This window comes from Lolium rigidum, chromosome 2, assembly GCF_022539505.1.
Source record: "Lolium rigidum isolate FL_2022 chromosome 2, APGP_CSIRO_Lrig_0.1, whole genome shotgun sequence".
In the NCBI taxonomy this organism is placed as follows: Eukaryota; Viridiplantae; Streptophyta; class Magnoliopsida; order Poales; family Poaceae; genus Lolium; species Lolium rigidum.
The window spans coordinates 237,495,717-237,519,198 of record NC_061509.1 but is presented as its reverse complement, the minus strand read 5'-3'; the positions used below and the strand labels follow the sequence as shown (position 1 = coordinate 237,519,198).

Genomic DNA, 23,482 nt, shown 5'->3' with positions numbered 1-23,482 from the left:
CAATCGGCGCGGTTTGGGGTACGGTTTGAGGGACGCGATGCTCGGGCGTGGATAGAAGGATAACCATTTAACCATGCATGCGCCGTTGATCGGATCGGGTCGAGACACCCTACGACGAGACGCGGGGCGGATTATTAATTGGGCGGGGCGGCGTTGCAAAAGTGGATCGTCATGCATGCACGTACGGCCGGCACGGGCTTCCCGATCCACTTCCTGCCTTCCCGGAGAGTAAACGCCCCCCTCCTTCGTCCACGTATAAAAGCCTCGCTCGTCAACCCTCCATTCCCTTCACCGATCGCAACCAATAGCCCACACGCGCGCGGGCGCGCTCCATCCACCGCACAGCGCGCACCACCACCACGGCGCCGCGCCTCCAATCTCATCCGATCCTATCCAATGCTGCTACCCATCTCCCGCCCCACCGACAAATTCGCCCCGCTCGCCGGCCTCCGCTCGCTGCTCGTCCCCGACACCGTCGCCGGTCGCGGAGGCGGCGTCGTGACGCGGACGATCCTCGCGTCGCTGCTGCCGTGCGGCGAGGGCGAGATCGTCCGCCAAGAAAGCGGCGACGGCGAGAGCGTCGATGACGACGAGGAGGACGAGGGGTGCTGGGTGCCGTACGGGCGCCGGGAGCCCGGGCGACGGCGCCGCCTGCCGCCCCCGATCCCGTCGCTGGCCGCCCGGAGCGCGCTGCGCCGGGCGCGCACCGACGACAGGCGGCTCGTCATCAGCAAGGTGCGCGTCATGCGGCCCGACTACTACGTCCGCGCGCGCCGCGTGCGCGGCGGCCGCCTCGTCATGCGCCTCCACGAGCGCGAGGACGACGGCCCGTTGCCGGCGCCCGATCTGCTTCCGCCGCCTACCCAGGTGGACATCGCGACGACGTCGGACGAAAAGGTCGATGACGCGCAGGCGGCTGCGGCGCCGGCGCCGCTGCCCGCTGCAGCTGGATGCTTTGAGGACGTGGCCAAGTACCAGTACGCCGTCGGTAGCAGCCCGCTGCACCAGACGCCTTTGCTGAGGATGGTCCATTAATTGAGCCACATCTCGATCGCCAAGGTGAAATTTTGTACGTAGTAGCTGCACTGGCTGGTGCATGAATCGGGGTTGGTTTGTAGCCCTGTAGACCGGAGTAGTGGTGGTCAATGTGTGCCTCCTAATTTCATCTTAGATTCATATACTTGCATTCTTGATAGTACAAAAAATAGCTTTTGGATTGGTTGAAAAAAAATACCTCGATATATATGTGTACGGATGTACAGATGAAGCATTAAATAACGCTTTCGGCCATCCAAGCATGTGCGCAAATGAAGAATGTGGACACAATTGTTAACCTAATACTGATCATAGTGGAGAGTAACTAGTAACCTGATATGTTACTAGTCGAAATTACTATCTTCATAGTGGGTAAAATCTTATATGTAGTGTTATGTATTGTCTCATTTATTATGTTGTAGACTCATTTTGTTTTAGAGTGTGTGATGTTATGGTAGTATAGCTAGTTATCACATCATTCTTTTTTTTCATTTATTATCACCAAAATATCTTGAAGTGTATGATCTTACTACCTATGTTATTTTCACTATGAGTAGTCTAAAACTCGAGCGCATCTATGATGTAATTCACGCTTCCATCTTATCTCCTTGCCCGCTTTAGAAGCACCTCTCCAGTTCACTACTACTCCTTTTTATCGTTCGCTCCCGTTGCCTCCCCAAGGGCAACCGGCCGGGAGCCCCTGGCCTCCCCAGCCTCCCCCCCCCCCCCCCCCACACACACACGCTGTTGTGGTCTTCCCTTCTCCCTCTTGCAGGGATGGCCCGATAGAGGGAGTTCTGACCTACTTTTAAAAGATAAAAGTAATGTCACTCATTAATCATGGTGTACCAAACCTGGCTGCTCTTTTTGGGACATCAGGGAAAGAGTTCCCCACAAAGATAAAATAATGTACTGCATTAGATTGCGTGCTTTTCAGTTATAAGTTCTTTATTTCAACTTTGGAGGCTTTCACTGTGATAATTAAGCAATTCCGTAAGTTCTGATTGCGTGCTACCTTCCGTCAGGGTGCATTTGCAAACTACAAAGAGGTCTTGATCATGTCCATGTCCATGTCCACTTTTGTAATGCACATATGTTGCTATATACTCGCTCTCTTCACAGATATAAGATGTTTTAGATATTTTAAAGCAAACTAGATACCGGAAATACAATTCGGCTCCCGGGTGCGTATGCTCCCTCTACAAAAAATAAATCATATTTTGATGTGTCGAATTTTTTTGACAAAACATTCTACATGTACATCTCCATAATATTTTGTGTGTGTTCGTCAAGTTTCACGAAACACCAATATTTTGTGTGGTCTATGTAAAAAAAGAGAAATTTTATCTTGTGAAAAGCATTATTTTTAGTACTGAATTTTATCTTTTTTACACACGTCACATGATAATCGACTTTTTATGAAACGACTTTGTGAGCGCGTAGCACGTGAAGATGTACGTACAAACTTTTTGTTTCAAATTTTTATATTTAAAATGTGTGTAAGATGCATTTTAAAATAGAAAAAACATATGCTCCCATGTTCCAAAACACGTCCCCCGATAGATACACATTATAACAAATGAATCTATACAATAAAATTAGACTAAATAAATACCAAAATAGATGAATCTATTAAAAGCTAGAACATCTAATATTAGTGAACGGAGGGAGCGGTATGTATTTACTGAGCCACCTTAGCAGTTTATGCATGTTTGCTGCTTCTAGTTAATTAGTGATACAAGTTGACTTTGTTGTGAACTTTCTTATCATGTTACGATTTTTATCGAAACATTTTTTACTTTGCATGCGATGATACTAACCAGATTTGTAATCCAGATCGGTGATTTGCTACCCTTTATCAGTTTTTGAAATTTACCGGTGAATTTTAGATAGTTAAACGATTGGTATTTGCACCGCTCACTGTTTTATTAGCCTGCCAATTTACACAATGTGTCTTTATTGAGAATGGCCGGGCTATATGTAGGATGTTTTTTGAATCTATGAAAAATTCATTTCAAACATGTTAAAAAATTTGAAAAAATACTATGGTATAGACAATATTGTAATCTACAAGTGTGTAAATTTTCAGAATAAAATATGTTGTATTTTCGGCTCCGCAAAAATAACAAATCTTGATATCATCATTGGGAACCGTAGTGAACCGTACACTAATATCTAGATTTCGTCATTTTGTGATATTTTGTCATTTTCACTGAGGGCAAAATATAATGTACTTCAATCTGAAAATTTACACACTGATTGATTACAACATTCTCTACATCTACGTATTTTTTCAAAATTTTCTAAAACATCAAAATCAAAAATTTTGAAGTTTGAAAAAAGAAAAAGAAAACCAGGCTACATCCAGATGTCCGGCATATTGACCTGCCCATGCATCACCTTGTTGCAAAACCGCACTGCCCGCCGAATATATGGACTGAGAGTGGTGATATGTATGCCAAGCTACACGTAGGCTGTTTTTGAATTTATAAAAAAAATATTTTGGACATGTCAAAAAAAATTCGGAAAGAATACAATGATATTAAAATACATTGTATTTTGGACACGACAAAAATAACATATCTTGATTTCATCATTAACTAATAGTAACGAGCAGTCACTATAATCTAGATTCTCTCATTTTGTGAGATTTTATCATTTTTATAGACGGAAAAATACATCTTTGTATTTATTAAAAAAATCTAAAACTATAAAATCAAAAAATTAAAGTTTTTTTTAAGAAACCAGGCTACATGTAGCTCAGGCTAAAAAAGAGGTTTTCGCATCGTATGCCTGATTGAGGTTTTCGTGTGTCGTATGTCTGATTGTTTCACGTAGCGTAACATGCACTCTGTGAAACAACGCCATAAGGCTAGTCATAGTGGAGAGTAACATAATATAGTAACATGCATATGTTACCCATCTACGTTACTAACTTCATAATGGAAAGTAACATATGTGTCGTACCATGTAAACTCATATTTGTTATATTGTAGACTCATCTTGTTTTTACAGTAGAAGTGTGATATTATGGTAACACATAGCTAGTTACCATATCACTCTCTTCTTTCATTTATTGTCATGTCATGTCACCAAAATGTATTGGAGTGTGTGATGTTACTATCTGTGTTACTCCCGCTATGAGTAGTCTAAAGTTGGCGCGCCAAAAAGCACGCTTGTGTTTCTATTATCCTATCATCATGCACATTCGTTTTCCTGTCACCATCCAATTCCAGCACAGCTTGGCCAATGAAGACAACACGGATCTTGTGTTTATTTTGAGAGATTAGACCTTTCACAGTGGGTTACATCTTAGCGCGTTATCCTAAATAGTGGTGTATGTTAAGAGGCAATAACCTAAGAGCAACTACAATAGATCCTACTCAGCAGACTACAAGAAAAAAAAAAATCGAGAATGACGGGGGGATTACTCCCCACCGTTTGTGATTTTATTACCCTCGAAGTGACTAGGCAGTCAGTCCATACAAAGATTTACAATGCGACAGGAAACAGCAGGGGGTGGGGAGAGAATAAAAAAGAAGCACATCTCAATTACATGTTACAGGAAAGAAAGAAGGATCGGAGGGAGTCTAGAGGTAGCCGGTCTTCCTCTTTGAAGCGCCATCTCCAAACAGCCAGGTCCTCACAGGCCCTACGAATGACCAGCTGGGCAGTGCAGTTTCTATTGTTGAAAACCAAATCGTTCCTGGCCTTCCAGAGAGACCAAAGCAGCACAGCCATTCCAATCCGCCACACATCCACAGGGAAGTCGCGAGGCTGAGCAAGGTCCCAGAAGGAGAAACGGTCAGCAGGGATATCGACCCCAAGGCGAGCCCAAACACCAGAGGCAAGCGTGCAGTCGAAGAAGATATGACGTCCGGTCTCCTCGGTAGGACAGGCGGCGCAGATCGCCGAGGGAGCACAGTTCTTGAAGAAGAGGTTGGCGCGGGTGCTGAGCCTGTCGATGTCGGCGAGGTAGGCGAAGATCTTCAGCTTTGCGGGGAGTCGAGATCCCCACGCAATACAAGCTGAAGCGTCAACCGGCAGCGCCGGGGAGAGCAGGCGGTAGGCGGCACGCGAGCTGAACGGCGGGGCCGAGGAGGTGTCGAGGGAGCGGATATCGTGGCCATCGCGGAGCGACGTGGCGTCGATGACCTGGTTGACGATGGCGAGCTCGCGGGCGGCGGCAGAAGACATGCGCGGCTGAAGAGAGAGACCCGAGGCAAGAACCACAGCGACCGTCGCGTTCGGCCGCGTGCAATGGGAGAACAGCGCAGGGAACTGGTCGGCAAAGCTCCCCCCAGGCCTCCACTTGTCCTTCCAGAACGCAGTGGAAGTACCACTAACAACGGAGCACCGAGTGATGGAGCGGTAGAGCGGCAGACATTCAGCAACAATCATCTCGAGGAATGATGGAGTAGATGACGTGTCCCCAAGGTCCGAAGGCGAGTGAAGGCGGAACCAGTCCTTCCACGGAAGACTCTCAGGCTGGTGGAGTTTGTGGACGAAGTTGAGCAGCAAGCACCTGTTTTGCCGGTGGAGATCCCTGATGCTGAAGCCACCCTTCTGTTTAGACAACAAAGCTTTGTCCCAAGCAATTAAACAACGAGCACCCGAACAAGAATCCTTGCCGGTCCAAAAGAAAGCACGGCGCCTTTTATCTATACTTTCTATCACACCACGGGGAAGCAAGTACGAACACATGTAGTAAGTAGCAAGATTATTAAGAACTGCATTACACAACAGAAGCCGACCACCCGAAGAGAGGAGGAGAGCCCGCCACCCAGAGAGACGACGGTCGAAAGATTGGATCAGCGGGGCAAAGGCAGAGATGGGGAGTTTTGTGGGGGAGAGTGGCAATCCGAGATAGGGTTGCGGGAAGGAGGAGATGGGGCACCCAAGGGTGGCAGCCATCCGATGAGCATCATCGTCGCCGACATGCATGGGGATGAAGCATGATTTGTGAAAATTGATGGCCAACCCGGTAGCAGCGGCGAAGTCATCGAGGACGAGTTTGAGGTGGGAGACCGCATCATGGTTGGCCATACAGATGATGAGAGTGTCATCAGCATATTGGAGGACGGGACAAGGCAGGTCGAGGCGAGAGGGGGTGGCCAATCAAGCCGTCCCTCCAAGATTTACGGATAAGGCGTTGAAGGACGTCCGCCACGATGATGAAGAGGTATGGAGAAAGAGGGTCACCTTGCCGAAGCCCATTGCGGCAACGAATCCAGTCCCCCGGGACCCCATTGAGGAGGATCGCAGTGTGTCCGGTGGAAAGAATGCGGGACATCCACTCGCACCAGCGTTCGTCGAAGCCTCTAGTTTTGAGAATGGTCAGGAGGCTGTCCCAGTTAACGGAATCGAAAGCTTTTCTGAAGTCGATTTTGAAGACGACGGCGGGGGCTTTTTTTTGGTGGCAACACCGAATGAGGTCCGCAGCGTAGACGATATTTTCAGAGATACGACGCCCTGAGAGGAAGCCGGTTTGATCGGCATCCACAAGAGAGTGGATGGCACATTGGAGTCTAGAAGTGAGCACCTTTGTGATAGCCTTCATGACACAATTCTGGAGGGAAATTGGCCTGAAGAGAGAGGGATGGTTAGCAGCGTCTACTTTTGGGAGGAGGACCAGGAAGGCCCTGTTGATTCTTGTGAGGTCAATGGAACCATTGTAGAAGGAGGAGAAAACTACAAAAACGTCCGAAGAGACCAAGTCCCAAAAGGTGGAGAAGAAGGAGGGGCCGAAGCCATCAGGCCCGGGGCTCGACTGTTTGTTCATGTCAGAGAAGGCCTTGCGGATCTCGTCGTGGGAAAACGGAGCACCGAGGGAGGCCGGGAGGGCCCTAGAGTTGTAGTAGAGATCAGCCAGGTTAAACCGCCACTCACAATTGGTGACCGACCCGAGGAGGGTAGAGAAGAATTTTTTAAGAACAACCGCTTTCTCAAGGTGGGAGGAGGTAGTGACACCATCGACCTCCAGAGAGGGGATGGTGTTACGTCGAAGGCGACACGTAGCAGAGGCGTGAAAAAATTTGGTGTTTTCGTCCCCTTCCAAGGCAAATTTGATTTTTGCCCGAGTTTTCCAGTAGATTGCCCGCTCTTTAATAGAGAGGTGGAGGGCATCCATAGTAAGAGAACGGAGGCCATTCTCCGCGTGGGTAAGGGGCCGAGCTTCCTCTAGGAGGTCAAAGAGGTTAATGAGAAAACGACAATCGTTTTCCCGCTCAAGGTGGGGGGTGGTTTTTTTTGTCCATCTCTTGCAACTCAGCCTACACTGGCGAAGGCGGGCCACAATTTGAGAGGTAGGATCACGGCGAGAGGTAGAGGTCCAAGCGGTCGAGATTGATGAACGGAATCTATCGTGCGGGGCCCGGGAAGGCTCGTACCTAAAAAGGCCATGTTTAGGAATGGAGGTAGAAATAGACGCGACAAGGGGCACATGGTCCGACGTGTCCCGAGCGACAGAGGCAAGAGACGAGGAGGGGAAGCGATCGTTCCAAGCATGGTTGATGAACACACGGTCAAGCCGAATGAGAGTAGGGTTCTCCCTTCGGTTGGACCAGGTGAACAGACGGTCACGGAGCGGAAGCTCAATAAGGGCAAGCTCATTGATACACTCGTTGAACATGGAAGCCTCACTGATGGAGAAATTGTCGTTATTCCTATCGGAAGGGTTCCGCGTAAGGTTGAAATCGCCAGCGATGAGCCAGGGGACATCCTGAGCAGGCTCGTGGGTGGTGAGCTCAAGAAGAAAGGCAGCCTTATCAGCACGGTCGCAGGGCGCATAGACATTGGTGAAACACAAAATCGAGCCATCGGCGTTGAAGGAGAGGTCGAGAGAGATGATGTGCCGGGAGGGAGTAGAGTGGGAGAGACTGAAAATATTGCAATCCCAAGCGGAAACGAGGCCACCCGAGGTCCCCACCGCATCTACCGAGCAAAAATTACGAAGGGAAGGGGGAAGAAAGGACGAGGCCTTAGAAGGAGGGATCGGACCCAACTTGGTCTCCTGGAGCGCCAAGATATTTGGCCGGGCCGCAAAGAGGTCAGCGGAAACAGAAGTGCACTTGTCGTCGTCACCTAAACCACGTACGTTCCAGGAACCAGCAACGAAGCAAAGATTACTCATATAAGGAGACACACAGACACCTGAAACGAGCGCAAAAGGGAGCCAGCATGGATTACGTGGAGGCACAAGGCCATTACAAAGTCTAGATTTTTTTTTTGCGAAGAAAACATCCAATCTATTCATCAACAATCAAGGCGATACAAAGAACACCAGAAGCAATAAGAATTACATCTAGGTCCGAAGACCACCTAGCGACGACTACGGACACTAGAGCGAGCCGAAGGCGCGCCGCTGCCATCACCCCTCCATGATCAGAGCCGGGCGAATCTTGTTGTAGAAGACAGTCGGGAAGTCGTCGTGCTACGGCCACGAGAGGACCAGCGCACCAGCCACAGCAACCGCCGCCGATGAAGAGATGCATAGATCGGAAGCCTCTAATTTTCCGACACACAAACGGAGACGAACGACGATCGGATCCAACCGGATCCACCGCGGACACACACCGGCCAGATCTGACGAGATCCACCGGAGACAAACCTCCACACCCCCTCCAACAACGCTAGGGACGTCGTTGGAGCGGAGGCTGGGTGGGGGGAACCTTATTCCATCTTCAAAGAGCAGCCGCCGCCTGATCTCTCCAAAGAAGACGCAAAACCTAGCAAAACACAAAAAAAACCGTGAGGATGGAGCCCTCCCGCCGGCAGGGACCGGGAACCACCACGCGACCATGGCTCTGAGGCCACGGAGGCGGGCGGCCCGGAGGTGCCGCCGGCAGGAGGCGGAGATCCCGATCGCCTTTTAGATCGCTTTCCTGGCGGCTGGTGCGAATGGTCGCTCATACCTTGATGATGTCCGGATAATCAGGTGATGGACCTCTATTACAAAGTCTAGATTGAACGAAATAAATAAAAAAAGGGGGCGAAACTCCAGCAGACAGGCCTGCAATCTGAAGGAGCTGTTCCAGCTGGTCAAGCTAACGAGCCTCGCAAGGCAAGGAGAAGGGGGGACGCAAACGGCTCCAGCCGCACCACCATAGGAGCGATGAACGGACAGATGAGCCTGGTCACCAAGAGTTTGAAGCATCATCCGGAACCAGAAGGCACCGCTGCCCCGTCCGTGACCGCGTCAGGATCGACGCCGCAGACGGCAGCAAGCGCCTTGAGGCGCTGCAGAGGGATAGGGCCTGGGACTCCATCCCCGAACCCTGCAGCCTGAACTGCAGCGCGGAGACGAGGCGAGCCAGCGGAGAGGTTGAAACGCGAGGCCTTGACAGCCTTGGCCTTGGACAACATATTGACGAAGTGGTCCGGCTCCTTCGAAGCAAGACGAGAGCTGCGACGGGCTTTGAACGCCGAGTCGACGGCACGCTTGCGGCGGACGCGCTGCTTGCGCACGGCGTCCTCGTGCTCATCTCCGGCAGCCAGGAAGGTCACAGGTGGGTGCACTTCGCCGTCAGCGAGGGCAGGGCCAAGGCTGGCGTCAAAGGCAGGCACCAACGGGGTAGCAGGGATGGCCAGCGTGTCATACCACTGCAAGAGAAGGGGGTTTGAGGTTGGGCAGGGGGTAAAACGAGCTGAAAAGCAGAAGAGATGGGCTCAAAGCTAACCTGGTCGGCATCAAGGCCTTCCTCCGGAACTGAGCAGCCAGGCGGTGAGCCAGAACCTTGTCCCAGAGCTCAACGGGGGTGGCTGAAGGAGGAGGGGCACTCTGGGAGCCAAACAGAGGCTCGGAGTCGAGGTCGTTCACGGGAGCAGAGGACATGGCGGCTTGCCTGCGTGCCACGACCCTCCCCCACATCTCCAAGCCAGAGGATCCGGGCCTGAGATTCGGGGGCGATGGCGGCTCACCGAAGACAGAGTCCTCGTCGATGTCACTCAGTCTAGCCTCCCGCCGGCCACCACCAGAAGAGGGCTCAGGCTCAACCCCACCCAGGTCACCAAAGTGGCCTGAGGAGATGGAGGACCCGTCCTCCTCAAACGACCAGGTACGAACCACCCGGATGGACACCTCCGTGCCGGAGACGCCGTTGGCATCGCGCACGAGCAGCGCGTGGGGGACATCCCGGTCATCCTCCAGCTTGATCACCAGCCTCACCGCCGAGTAATCCCCTTCACTGAGACACAGGGGATCAATGCAGCAAACACTCCCAATGGAGCGGAATACGAATCCCCACCTCGTCCCAATGTTCGGGAGGAAACCCGGTGGCAGAGAGCTGCGCGAAGTAGGAGAACCGCTACAAGAAATTTTACATCACTAAAATCCTATGTGGAGAAAAGAGAAGAGATGAGAGAGAAGAAAGAGGGCCTACATATGCAGCCCGGCTATAGCACAAAACACGAAACACAATAGCCTCCACGCAGCTCACCCATGAGTGCTTGAGCCGGCCCTATAACCCCCATTGAGTCTTGCGGTCCATTATATGCACACATTAAATATTTAAATATTCTATAGGCAAATCTAGTAGCCAGCCTATTATATGGATACTTATTGTTGCTAACTAGAGATGACATGGCATAAGTATAGAGCCAGCTGCTGGCTGCATTATTGGTGATATGTAGGCATCTAATTGGGCTAGCCGCTTTCTTTTGCCTATGACTTCGTGCAATGGTTGTATCTTAGCTAAGATACAAACAACACCACTATCTCTATTCACTAACTATTGTGCCACATAATTGTTTTGCCTAAAAACACCCATTGTAAAAAGTCTTAGCAGCCGGCGGATGCGGAATGCAGCCAAGCGGAACGCGTCCAACAGGCGTGAGGCCTCCATTAGTCACACTTTTTCGGCCTATGCATGATATGACCATATCAGTAGAAGTGGCACTGGTGTGGTGGAGTGGAGTTGTGTAAAACTTCGATCGCAGATTTGACTTTTTACTTTCAGGTCCCATGCACATTCTTGAAAAAGTTGAAGTGTCCACTAATCCTCCGAACGAAAAGACAACGCTTCATGTTAGGTGACGGTCACGCGCGCTGTTGAGGAGCTACCTCGCTGTTGAGAGTGCATATTTTGTCTTAGGTACCTCATATAACTCATATTTTATTGATTACTAGTTGAATGCCCGTGCTTTGCTACGGTTTCTTCTATTCTAACAACACATGTCAATATATTGTATTAATATTCATGTGTAGGAAAAAGAGTGTTTGTGCATTGCCCCTAAAAAACCTGATATAAATCTTAGATGCATCATGAAATGTCATTACACTCCAAGAGATCCTTCAGTGTGTCTCTATTTCTTAATTGTCAATCTCCTCTACATCGCCGTTATTGGTTCCAACTGATCCTCTAAGTCACCCGCTGTACTTTATGCCTATGATTTCACTACAATCTCAACGGAATTCAGGGTCTTGGGTACCCCTAAAAGACACTTGCAAGTTGCAACGACAGACGAACATATTGAAAGACCAGAAATTACTACTCCCTTCGATCCACCAAATGTGTCGGGTCTTAGTTCAAATTTATACTACCCCCTAGTAAAATTGCAACATGCAAAGTACTACAGAACTTTTTTCTCAGCATGCCAAATGTTAAAATAACATGTACTTCAGAAGACTTTGATGTACTCCCTCCGTCAAAAAATAGATGTCTCACTTTTATCTAGATACGAATGTATCTAGATACATTTTAGTTAAGGATACATCCGTATCTAGATAAAATTAAGACACCTATTTTTAAACGGAGGGAGTAGTTGGTTTTCTTGATTAATTTCAGTGCAATCTGGCCTCAATGAAAATACCAAACCACAGCAGTAAATAAAAGACTGCAACTGAACCTAGCATGTATTGATGATACGATTGATGATACCTAATTATGAAGTACTTCCACCGGTCTCTTTTAATTGACTCGGTTTTAGTATAATTTTGTACTAAATTTGAGCCAATTAAAAAAGACCAGAGGAAGTACCTCTCACAAGAATATAATATTTGCTCACCCTAATGAAAATAATTTTTCAAGTGAACCATCTCCATTCTAAAAATATGTGTTCTTCATGTATTTCAGTTTTACAGAAGAAACAATCTTTGATTGCTCTTAATTCTCTTACGAATCAAACAATTACCTCTCTAGTGTCCTACAGATAAATACCACTCTCTATAAGCTAGTCAGCTCATATGCGATAAATATGGACAACAGTGATAACTTGAAAAGTTGTATGTGAAAAATAGAACAGTGGACATGGTTCACAAAAATTGCAATAACATACTTCACCAATCTAGGTAAATTTAAGGAATATTATACAAGTAATACTCCGTCATCAATCTTGGCTCAATTACAAAAATTCTGGTACTCGAAGTTTTCTCGTGCCAATTATTTAACAACATAATTACAAATTGAGGAATCTGGATTGAGAAGTAAATTCCGCAACATAGTAAAACCTCGAAATGCAAGAAGAATAACAACCTCTTGACCATGTCCTTGCCACTTGAAAAGTTTTGCCTTTATAATTCTGCAAGGAAAATGGCATGGAGAAACACTATTGTTTAAAGGATCATATTTTATCAGATCATATAGGGTATACATATAAAACTTGCGCTTGCAGTTTGTAATAAGCTATTTAGCAAGATCGTAACAGTTCCAAAAAACAGCTTGATAACTCCCTCTCATGATGACTAAATAGCTAAAACTCTCCAAGCCTATCTGTACAATCTATATAACATGCCCTTGCCCAATTTAAAGATACCCCTGCACCAAAGCATTTCACAATAAATTTGATATATGTTAAGTAATTCATGTAGCAAACCATGATGAGGATACGGAGGAATCTACTTTGATAAGTAGCTACAAGAACCAGCTCACTAACTCAGTTGATAAATGCAATGTTTTCCGTAAACATGATATGGAGAAACTATCTGCTACTTCATAATTAGATGAAGACATCTTTGGAATAGGTAAATATGCCTTACATGGCAGAAAGTTAGATCTTCGATTATCTAGGCCACATGGTCTATTATTACCGTGTACCATAAAATCGATGTCTGATTGCACTCCCATGTGAGGACTTTCAAGATGGGAAGCTGATGGTGTCCATTGAATCATATTAGCTCCAGCTGTCACAAATGCTGATGCTAGAAAATCCTGCTAAGAAAAACATAAACAAATCAACAAAGCAATTTTCATACGGCTGACCGAAATATGATGCCTCTGTCTGATTATGCCCACAAAACTCAAAAAGACCAACATGTTCATTATTTGACTGTAAGGCTAATGTTCTGCTGCCACCGGGTGGCTATACCATGATGCCTCTTGACTGTAATACCGCATCTGAATATTTTGCCACTTTCTTTGCTGGACAACCTCAGTGCTTTGCATTTGTTGACAGATACTTTCTCACCCCCTTTGAAAACTAATGACAAAAAGGCCTTGCACATTTTCATGTGCTTCAGCTTCCAAGGAGAGAAGCCTCGATTGCCTTTCTCTAGGCTCTAGCAGCTTAGCCATTATCCAGAAGAGCATTTTCTGTTCTCAGTAACTTCAGAGCAAAAAAGGTACCTATTCTCATGCATGACGCAAAACTGTGTCACCAAGGAGCATCTCATTAGGGTAATGTACCAAAGCATGAAATTCTTTATAATCTCTTTTCCATCAATAAAGGATATTTCAAACATCTCGTGCAACTTTAACTCAGACAATGCATGTCTACATAGGATGCCAAACCACATTCACACTCAACAGTCTCCTTTCCATCACCTCTTCGCAAGACCTAACTAGCTCTTTCACCGTTGGACTGCAGAAAATAAAGAATATATGGAGCATTCTAGGAATTCCAATGAGAGGAACACAAAGAATATAAAGTTACACGATCTAGACAACAAGCATCATCACCTTATTGCATGAATATACTAACCATTCGTGGAAGGAATACCTAAACCTTTTTTTTGGTGAAACAATACAAACACGAGATAATAACGATTCATAGGAAACATGTTGCCTATACAAGCTGAAGTATAGAAGAAACATACTGATGGCATACAATGTTTGAACAAATACAAAACCCATATCTAGAGCAAAGAAATTAGTCTAACAATCAAATGTGCGCGCAGTCCTATTTTTACTAACATGCACATATTGTCTGAACTATATTGAATTCTGAAGAAATGCATAACTAACTGAAGTAAGAGGAGCAGAATGACGTGCGGTGATGGACCTGGGGGCGAGCTGCTGGAGGTGCATGGCAAATTGTTGACGTCTTAGGCATCCGGCGCCTTGTCCTTCAGACGGTAAAGCATCCATCGAGCACTATCTGGTGCCGGTCCTTATCGTGCTCCTCCATGGACTCATTGTTGGTAGGAGACGCAGTGAGCAAGGGGGACACCGAAAACTTCCTCCACACCATCGGATGGATCGAGCCCGAGCACAGCGGTAGGATCCGGGGTCTTCAGCGCTTGGGGCGAGCGATTGAAGGAGATGGCTCGTTGGTGGGCTTGATGGTGGAGAGGAGGATGAGGGGGAATTTGATTCTCATCGGCATGTCTCGCGGGAGGAAGCCGCCGCGCCCATGGATCCGGTGGAGATTGAGGGCCGCAATTGTTCCTCCGCTTTCGTCGGCGCCTAGCGCTAGGTAGACCGCGACCCAAGCATGCCAGGCTCGACGAGATTGAGATTGTGCAGAACTCCACCGGGAGGGAGAAGCTGTGGCGGGAGGCGGCCGTTAGTGGACGGCGGCGGCGGTGATGGCGAGAGGGAGGAGATGGGTGAGGGAGAGGGGGATTATTTCCGGATTATTTTTTGAACAAAAAGGTCCCGAAGGACCGAGAGCTGCATTAAGTCAACACGGTTACGGACCAAATTACAGAAAGGGCCTCGAAGAACAAGAAATAACGGACCAGCCCTTTGATTTTGCATACAGGACCCTAACATAGAAACTGAAAACGCGATCAGGTCCCTGGTCATCACCGGAGAACAGGCTCCGCCATCGAATGCCTTCCACGCCGCTGGGGAACAAGCCACTTGGGGCGCGGACGGCCAGCACTGTCGACGACGAGCCGCCTGTGGAGGAAGATCTCCTGGAGAAGGGCCCCCTTCGGCCGTATGATGTAGGGCAGGGCGAAGACGCCGACGTAAGTCCCCTGCTGATGAGCTTCCTAGGAAGAACACCACCATGAAGTAGGCGTAGCTCCAAAGAACTTGTGACACCGCCCCCAGTGCAGGGAAGCAACAACACCTTCGCTGTGTCCTCACCCTCGCCGCCACGGTCGGCCGAGAGGGAACAGCTTTGGTGTGCTACCTCCACACCAGAAGCAGCAGGGATAAGACCTCCCGGAAGCAGACGCGTTGGTGACGACGCGGCTGAGGTCCTCCTCGCCTCCACGGTCGGCCAGGAGCTCCTCCACGACGTTGTTCGCTGGCGTGCACGCGCTTTCCCCCTCACCTCCTAGGCCGGCCAGGAAAAGACGCCGCCCGCCGCTTCCGCGCTGCAACAGGTGGTACACCGCCGATCTTTTATTGAAGGGAGCGTTAGTCCTCTGCTTCCCTCTCCCCTCCGACCACCGGAGAAGAAGAGGAAACAAGAGAGACCCTACATCAGCTGAAATCCAGGCGGCCAGATCTCATCCTCCGCTCCCACTACCGGGCATCAAGCCCCCTACCTGCATACTGCCACTAAACCTACCTAAACTATTTACTCCGGCGCCTCACCTCCGCCCATCTCTACCGGTGTCGCCGGCGAGATCGACCTCAGGTCGGCCCGGCGCCTTCGAAGGAGCTCTCAGTTACTGTGGATAAGAGAGAGAATGGGAGGGGGGAAATGAGCGGTGCCATTTCCGGATATTTTTGCTCGGAGTTAATAGAAAATGGGGATTGCCTTTAGAGTGCGACGGGGCACACCAAAAAAAAAGAGATTGCTTTCCAGTTTTTCTTTAATTCCGTGATCGCAGTGGTCTCCTAATTGTGTCGATTTTGGAAAGTGATTAGCTGTTGGGGAGAGTAGATCGGCGCGCCGACGGTTAGATGTTAAGCAGAGGCCACGAGATTAAATTTGACAAATAGGATGTTTTCAATGACGACCAACAAACGCATAGAGGGTCAAACGACCAACTCCAATTTAATAGTAAAGAAATTATTAGTCAAAGTTGCATCTTATGTATAAAAAGGCAGTGAGTGAGTAGCACGTACTCTCTAGATAAATATAAACGACAATTAACGATCTGATGTACTACACTCCCCAGCCCTGAATACTTGTGGCAAGTATGCAAAATGTAAGCTAAAATTTATCTAGTTTTACTTTAACAAGGAAGGGAGCCGGGGACGCCAACTTCATTCCGCTCAAGTGCAAAGTAAACCATGGATTGTGGAGGTGGTGTTTTGGCTCATAGGTGCATGTGCATCTATTATAAAATAAATAAATAAATATAAAAAAAAACTGAAATACAATTTCAGATGTACATCCTGACATTCTATGTTTGTACATAAGTTTTCGTGAGAAAACAACATTTTATGTGGCATGTATAGAAAAGACAAAAAAATGTCCTGTACGTACGTAGACGTGTTGGAGCATCAAAATTTATCTTTTTTACACGAGACACAAAAATTATTCTTTTTTCCCGAAAACTTGTGTGAACACATAGAATGTCTAGTTATACATGCAAGAATTTGTTTTAGAATTTTTTGACACTTTAAAATATATTTTCATACAACGAGTTTATATGCACCCGTGAGCCGAAATGAATTTCCAATGGATTGTCTATCTAGAACACCTGACTTTGTAACCTAGGTGAGTATTCAAGTAGTTGAGCAACGGTATGCCTGGTATCACGTAGTCGTTTTCAAGCCTGTTGCTCGCCACAGCCTTGGCTAGAAGCTTGTTGTCCGTCAGAAAGGTAAACATGTTGATTCCCAGAAATTTGTGCAGCCAGTAACAAAGCCTTCGCTTCAGCCTGCAGAACCAATGAAACAAGTGGTACCGAAACTCGCACCATGATGTTCAAACTCTGTCCATCGGCTGTGTACTCTATGAAAACTCCAATCCCTGTTGCCACCAAACCTGCATTCCCTGGAATTTTCTTACACTTCCAGGAGGCATCAGCAAACACCTTTGGACCTGTGATGAGCAATTCAGATTTAAGTGTATCAACTTGGATAGGTGTGAGAGCCGCTGCTGCAGGCTTGTTGATCTTGTTCTTGCTCTGCATGGAGAAATCAGAAGCATCAACAAGTATTCTGTAACGCATGTCTGCCGTTAGTGACATGGTGCCCGTTCGAAAATAACTTGCTCAACTTGCTTAGATATGGATGTATTTATACACTGAAACGCGTTAAGATACACTCGTATCTAAATAAAACTGCTTCACTTATTTCCAAATGGACGGGTATCAACATCAATTATTGGTCATACAGTACTGCCTACCTCGCCCATGTGGAGCGCATATCAGTCAGTTCGTTCGCTACTAGGCTTACCCTGTCGTCAAATATCTGCACGCAATTATATCATTCTGTTTGTTCTTTCTATCTTTGCGGGTAGTCTGTTTGTTTGCTAGCTAGTCTTGTCCCGTCATCCTATATGCGTACACAATTATATCAGTCAGTTTGTTCACTAGCTAGCCTTATCCTGTCGTCCTATATGAGCACACAATTAACCGTGAGAGATCCCCCACATCAAAAGGAAAATTTAATCGTGAGAGATCTACTAGGCTATTGCACTACTCACTGCCTTATTTCTTCTATCTATCTATATATAGCACGCGACCATCCACGAGAGGAGCATCGCGCTTCTCTCCTAAACAAACTTCTATACTGCAGAACCATGGAGTTCCCAAGTACCTGGTGGTGGTGCGGCACCGCGGCTCTGGTTTCCATTATCATCGTTGTGCTATCCATCAAGATCTCAAGAGCAAGGTATCGAGGAACTCAGCTTCCACCTCTAGTCAGTGATGCCGCTCTCCTCTCGCTCATACCCACCCTTGTGAAGAAAGGCATGCCTGCTGTGTTCAATCATCTATATGCCAGGTATGGCAGCGTGTTCATGGTCAGTCCCTTTGGGCTGAAGATGACGTTCTTGGCTGGGCCAGAAGTCACCACCCATTTCTTTCGAGGTTTGGACTCCGAGATCAGCCACGGGGATCTCTTCGAGTTCACCGTTCCCATGTTTGGCTTGGCGATTGCTTACGCCGTCGACGTCGCTACTCGGAATGAGCAAAAGCGATTTCACCTTGAAGCGCTCCGGCCATCCAGATTGGCCGGCCATGTTTCTAAGATGCTACAAGAAGTGGAGGTGCGTAGAAAACAAACCCTGCAATATCTGTCTCGACTATTAATTCCTAGCTAGTATCTGCCTAATTCCTAGTATACATGATGCAAACAATTTCTTTTTCTTTTTTTACAAACTTGCTTGTTTGGATGTACGCAGGGCCACTTTGGCAAATGGGGAAAAGAGGGCATCGTTGATTTAAAGCTTGAGTTCGAGCGGGTACTCATGTTGATCGCGAGCCGTTGTTTCCTCGGAAAAGAGGTCCGGGAAAATATGTTTGACGAGATCACCACGCTGTTTACTGAGCTTGGAAATGGCATGAGCTTGGGTAGCATCCTATTTCCATATCTCCCAACTCCAGCAAACCGGCGGCGTGACAGAGCGCGCATCAGGCTGACCGAAATACTATCTGAGGTGGTGGAGTCCCGCAAGAGGTCTGGCAGAGTCGAGGAGGACACGCTGCAGGGATTGATCGACTCCAAGTATAAAGACGGCCACTCTACATCGGTACAAGAGGTAGTGGGATTGATCATAAGCTTGCTATTTGCTGGAAAATATACCAGCTCTGTCGCCAGCACTTGGACCGGAGCTTGTCTGCTCAGCCACCCAACCTTCTTAGCAGCCGCCATTGAGGAGCAAGAACAAATCGCCAAGAAGTACAAGGACGGGCTAGACTACAGTGCTGTCATGGAGATGGAGACACTTCATAATTGCATCAAGGAGACGCTAAGGATGCACCCTCCGGCGTTGGCGCTAGCCCGCAAGGCACATACACACTTCACGGTGCAAACCAGAGAGGGCAAACAGTATGAAATCGAGCCAGACCACCCCGTAGCAACTCTTGTTCTAGTCAACAATAATCTTCCCTACATCTATAAGGACCCTCAGGTATATGACCCGCGTCGGTTTGGCCCGGAAAGGAAAGAGGACATAGCATTAGGCAAGTTATCTTACATGTCATTTGGCGGTGGTCGGCACGTTTGCACCGGCGAGGCCTACGCTTACATGCAGATTAAGCTGATTTGGAGCCATTTGCTAAGGAACTTTGAACTCGAATTGATCTCTCCTTTCCCAGAGACAGACTGGGGCAATTACGTGGCAAAGCCAAAAGGAAATCTGTTTGTAAGATACAAGAGAACCAGCTCCGTGCAGTCAATTTAGATTATTTTTTTTGCTTGCGTGCAACCTATATGCATATACAAGAGAACCAGCTCTGTCCAGTCAGTTTAAGTCTATAAGTAATAACTCTTGAATAATGTAGTAATATAATGAATGCCATATGCATCAGTCGATGAGAAAAAAAATCCATCCATGTTTCCTTAGGTATAATATCCATGTAATTGTGTTGTATCTTATTGATGCGAACTTTTATGTAAATAAAATGTCTCTTCATAAAAATTATGTAATGATGTTTGTTTGTCAACAGTTTGTATTGAGAGATAGATGTCAGTTTAGTGCTGGACTCGTTTTCCTCATCCATGTCCATTATTATGTCCATCAAGAACTATGTAGTTCTAGTTTGTAGATTGACACTTCTTTTGTGTTATTTCACTACTTTCCATTTGTGCATTCAAGCAGATGTTTTATTTAAGTCAACACACTATGTTTTGAAACAGGATTTTATCTCGCTTTATAGATAAATCTCAAAAGGCCAAACTGATACAAGGTGATGAAAATCAGCAAATAGGTTTGGATGCGAGCAGGCAGTATCTATGCTCCATGGTTGATGAAATCATTTAGATGATTGCGCTAGCCCAGCAATATGCATTTCTACAGGAAAGTGTGTTTGTCCCTTGGTATCTAACCCGGTTGTGAAACACTTCCTAACTCACATAGTAAACGAACTACAATTTTTCCTTGAATGGACGGATGTTTTACTTGTAATTGTAACCTCTCATCATCATGTATATAGGACTAGAGATCTCATTCATGTTATCTGTAATATCATCGCTGATTTCTACTAAAACTTTATCTCTATGCATGATGATAAGAACATGATATTACTCTGGTATGTCCCCTGTTTGTTGGGGGAGTCGGCTTGTTCTGTTGGTAGCCTATCTTTAGGTGCTTGGTGTTCTTAGTTTCTGGGTGCGTCCCAGTATCATGTTGTTGGATGTGTAGCGTGCTGCAAACATCTCCGAAACGTTGTATTTCTGTTTTCAGCTTTTATATAAAAAAGCAGGGCCTAAGGCCTGTTGTCTAAAAAAATGTCCCCTGTTTGTGATGACACTAAAATCTGAAGTCCGTGTACATATAGATTATATACACGGGAGCGAACTCTGAATCTGACAAGAATTGATGCAAAAGATGCATAACACCCCGATGATTAAGCCAAACTGTTGTTTCTCTTAATCCTATCCAAATCCCTATTTTGTAAGACACATCCAAGCATCAGATAAGCACACAAACAAGCAAACAAGAAATTGTTCTATTCAGATTCTTGGTGCCCTAAAGTGTAAGGTATTACCTGACTGATTGAGGATTCGTGGACGTCGCAAACTGGATGGGAATGAATTTGGTCGCCTAAGCCCTATGAAATTTCTCATCACCAGCATCAGTGTGGATAGCGGGCGGGGCCAGGCTCGACATGCTCCAGCGACGATGACGATGGTGCAGCGCCGGCAACGCGTCTCTTGGTACTCAGGCTGTTCACCACGACCTCGCGTTGTTTGCCGCTTGCCGCCGCCGCCTGCCGCCAATGGATGACCAGCGATGGGTTTGACAACCACCGCAACCGCAAACATGATGGGGATCTGCCTACAGGGAGCATCACCTCTTCTCCTCCTTACTCCCTGCTGGGACGCTGGGTTCTAGGTGAGATCCATGGCCTCAAAGATGTGAGCTATTGTGGAGATTTGTATCTTGGTTTCCTAAGTCAGACGATTTATTTTGTAGAGCTACGATTCTGTAGAGAGTACGGAGAAGAAAAGGTGGCCTTCAGTGGTGCTAAACTTCAGAATTGATCTCTTGAATTGCCTCTGGACTTTCTTTATTTCTTGCGAATCTTCACCTGTGAACTTAGTGGCGGCTTAGAAATTTGTAACTTGATATTCATTTTGTCAAAATTGCCACTGTTTTTTGCCTAAACCATTGTTGTTTAGTCAAAATCTCTGTCCATTTCGAAAAAAAAGTCAAAATCTCTGCCTCCTATAGATGCTACTGTGGCTTCTCCGCTTGCTGACAACTGCTATGGTAATAGAGGTAGGGCCAACAAAACTGCTCCAAATGTGTGACTATTTTTGCGTAACACATTACATTTATAAATTTGTAAATATGTATATAAGTTCATCCTATGAACACAGGCACACATACCCCTACGTCTATCAGCGTCGTCGAGAGATTGACTACGAAACTGAGTATTGAGATTGAGATTGACGAAGCCATAACATGCGTCTCACAGTGTAAAACGATAGAGAGATAGAGATTAACGGATGTTTTATTGAGACTCATGGACGAGTATATATAGACGTACAGAGATCATCTTGGAGTGCAAGACAAGACACGAGAGTCCTATCTCTATCCTAAATTATCCGTTTATACGTACACGGAATATATCTCTAACACTTTTCTGCGGTTGTAGCGGGAGCGTTGTGAACAACATGAACGACGGCAGACTAGAGAGAAACCGAAGGTAGAAACCAACGGGCTGACGCTCCCCCGCAATCGTAGCTGGAGCGTCGTGGACGATGTCGCGTCGTAGATGCTTGGACTATAGAGGAAGCCGAGGTGCTCATTGATACGTCTCCAACGTATCTATAATTTCTGATGTTTCATGCTTGTTTATTGACAATACCTACATGTTTTGCTCACACTTTATAATGTTTTTATGCGTTTTCTGTAACTAACCTATTAACAAGATGCCACAGTGTCAGTTCCAGTTTTCTGTTGTTTTTGGTTCCAGAAAGGTTCGGGCAATATTCTCGGAATTGGACGAAATCAACGCCCAGAACCTTATTTTTTCCGGAAGCTTCCAGAGAGCCAGAGTGGGACCAGAGGGGAGCCCTGAGGGCCCCACACATGGTGGCGGCGCGGCCAGAGGGGGGGGGGCGCCCCCCTATTGTGTGGGACCCCCGTGGCCCTTCCGACTCCGCCTCTTCGCCTATTTAAGCCCTGCTGACCTAAAACTTCGATACGAATTGACGAAACTCCAGAAAGACTCCAGGGGTGCCGCCGCCATCGCGAAACTCCGTTTCGGGGGACAGAATCTCTGTTCTGGCACGCCGCCGGGACGGGGAAGTGCCCCCGGAAGCCATCTCCATCGACGCCACCGCCTTCATCATGCTCCGTGAGTAGTTCCCCCATGGACTACGGGTTCTAGCTATAGCTATTTGGTACTCTCTCCCCCATGTACTTCAATACAATGATCTCATGAGCTGCCTTACATGATTGAGATTCATCTGGGTAATTAGTGTTGTGTTTGTTGGGATCCGATGGATTGTTACATTATGATTAGTTTATCTATATAAGTTTGTGAAGTTATTGTTGCTGCAATCTTGTTGTGTTTAATGCTTGTCACTAGGGCCCGAGTGGCATGATTTTAGATTTAAGCTCTATACTTATTGCTTAGATTGTATCTACAAGTTGTTTGCACATGTCTATGTCCGGAACCCGAGGCCCCAGAGTGACAGCAACTGGGATAACTGGAGGGGAAGGCTTAGATATGAGGATCACATGTTTTCACGGAGTGTTAATGCTTTGCTCCGGTGCTCTATTAAAAGGAGTACCTTAATTTCCAGTAGATTCCCTATAGGTCCGGCTGCCACCGGCTGGTAGGACAAAAGATGTTATGCAAGTTTCTCATTGCGAGCACGTATGACTATATATGGAAAACATGCCTACATGACTAATAATCTTGATGTTCTGTCTTAATGCTATTTCAATCCTATCAATTTCCCAACTGTAATTTGTTCACCCAACACTTGTTATTGGAGAGTTACCACTAGTGTAGATAGCGGGGAACCCCGGTCCATCTCTCATCTTCATATACTCGGTCCTATATGTCATTGGAAGTAGTATCAACTATTTTCTGGTGTCATTGCTCTCATATTACTGCTATCGTCTGTTGTGTTACTCGTTACTACTGCTCTCATATTACTGCTGCTTTCACATCACCCCTGTTACTAGTGCTTTTCCAGGTGCAGTTGAATTGACAACTCAGTTGTTAAGGCTTATAAGTATTCTTTACCTCCCCTTG

At 46.8% G+C, this 23,482-nt stretch overlaps 2 protein-coding genes across 2 annotated transcripts; both read left to right on the top strand.

The window, feature by feature from the left end:
• Window positions 1-396: 396 nt before the first annotated feature.
• Window positions 397-1,035, top strand: LOC124691160. The gene has a single exon (XM_047224432.1). It carries the CDS (start codon window positions 397-399, stop codon window positions 1,033-1,035), a length of 639 nt encoding a protein of 212 aa, XP_047080388.1.
• A 16,602-nt stretch (window positions 1,036-17,637) lies between these two features.
• Window positions 17,638-19,711, top strand: LOC124693155 (obtusifoliol 14-alpha demethylase-like). Its single transcript, XM_047226617.1, has 2 exons — window positions 17,638-18,312; window positions 18,448-19,711. Exons 1-2 carry the CDS (start codon window positions 17,662-17,664, stop codon window positions 19,447-19,449), a joined length of 1,653 nt encoding a protein of 550 aa, XP_047082573.1. The 5' UTR covers window positions 17,638-17,661; the 3' UTR covers window positions 19,450-19,711.
• The last annotated feature ends 3,771 nt before the right edge of the window (window positions 19,712-23,482 follow it).

Bases quoted from the DNA above. Each gene is read 5' to 3' on its own strand.
- LOC124691160 (XM_047224432.1), top strand. From the start codon at position 397: ATGCTGCTACCCATCTCCCGCCCCACCGACAAATTCGCCCCGCTCGCC.
- LOC124693155 (XM_047226617.1), top strand. From the start codon at position 17,662: ATGAGCACACAATTAACCGTGAGAGATCCCCCACATCAAAAGGAAAAT. The intron at 18,313-18,447 runs GTGCGTAGAAAA...GGATGTACGCAG, and splicing joins AGATGCTACAAGAAGTGGAG to GGCCACTTTGGCAAATGGGG.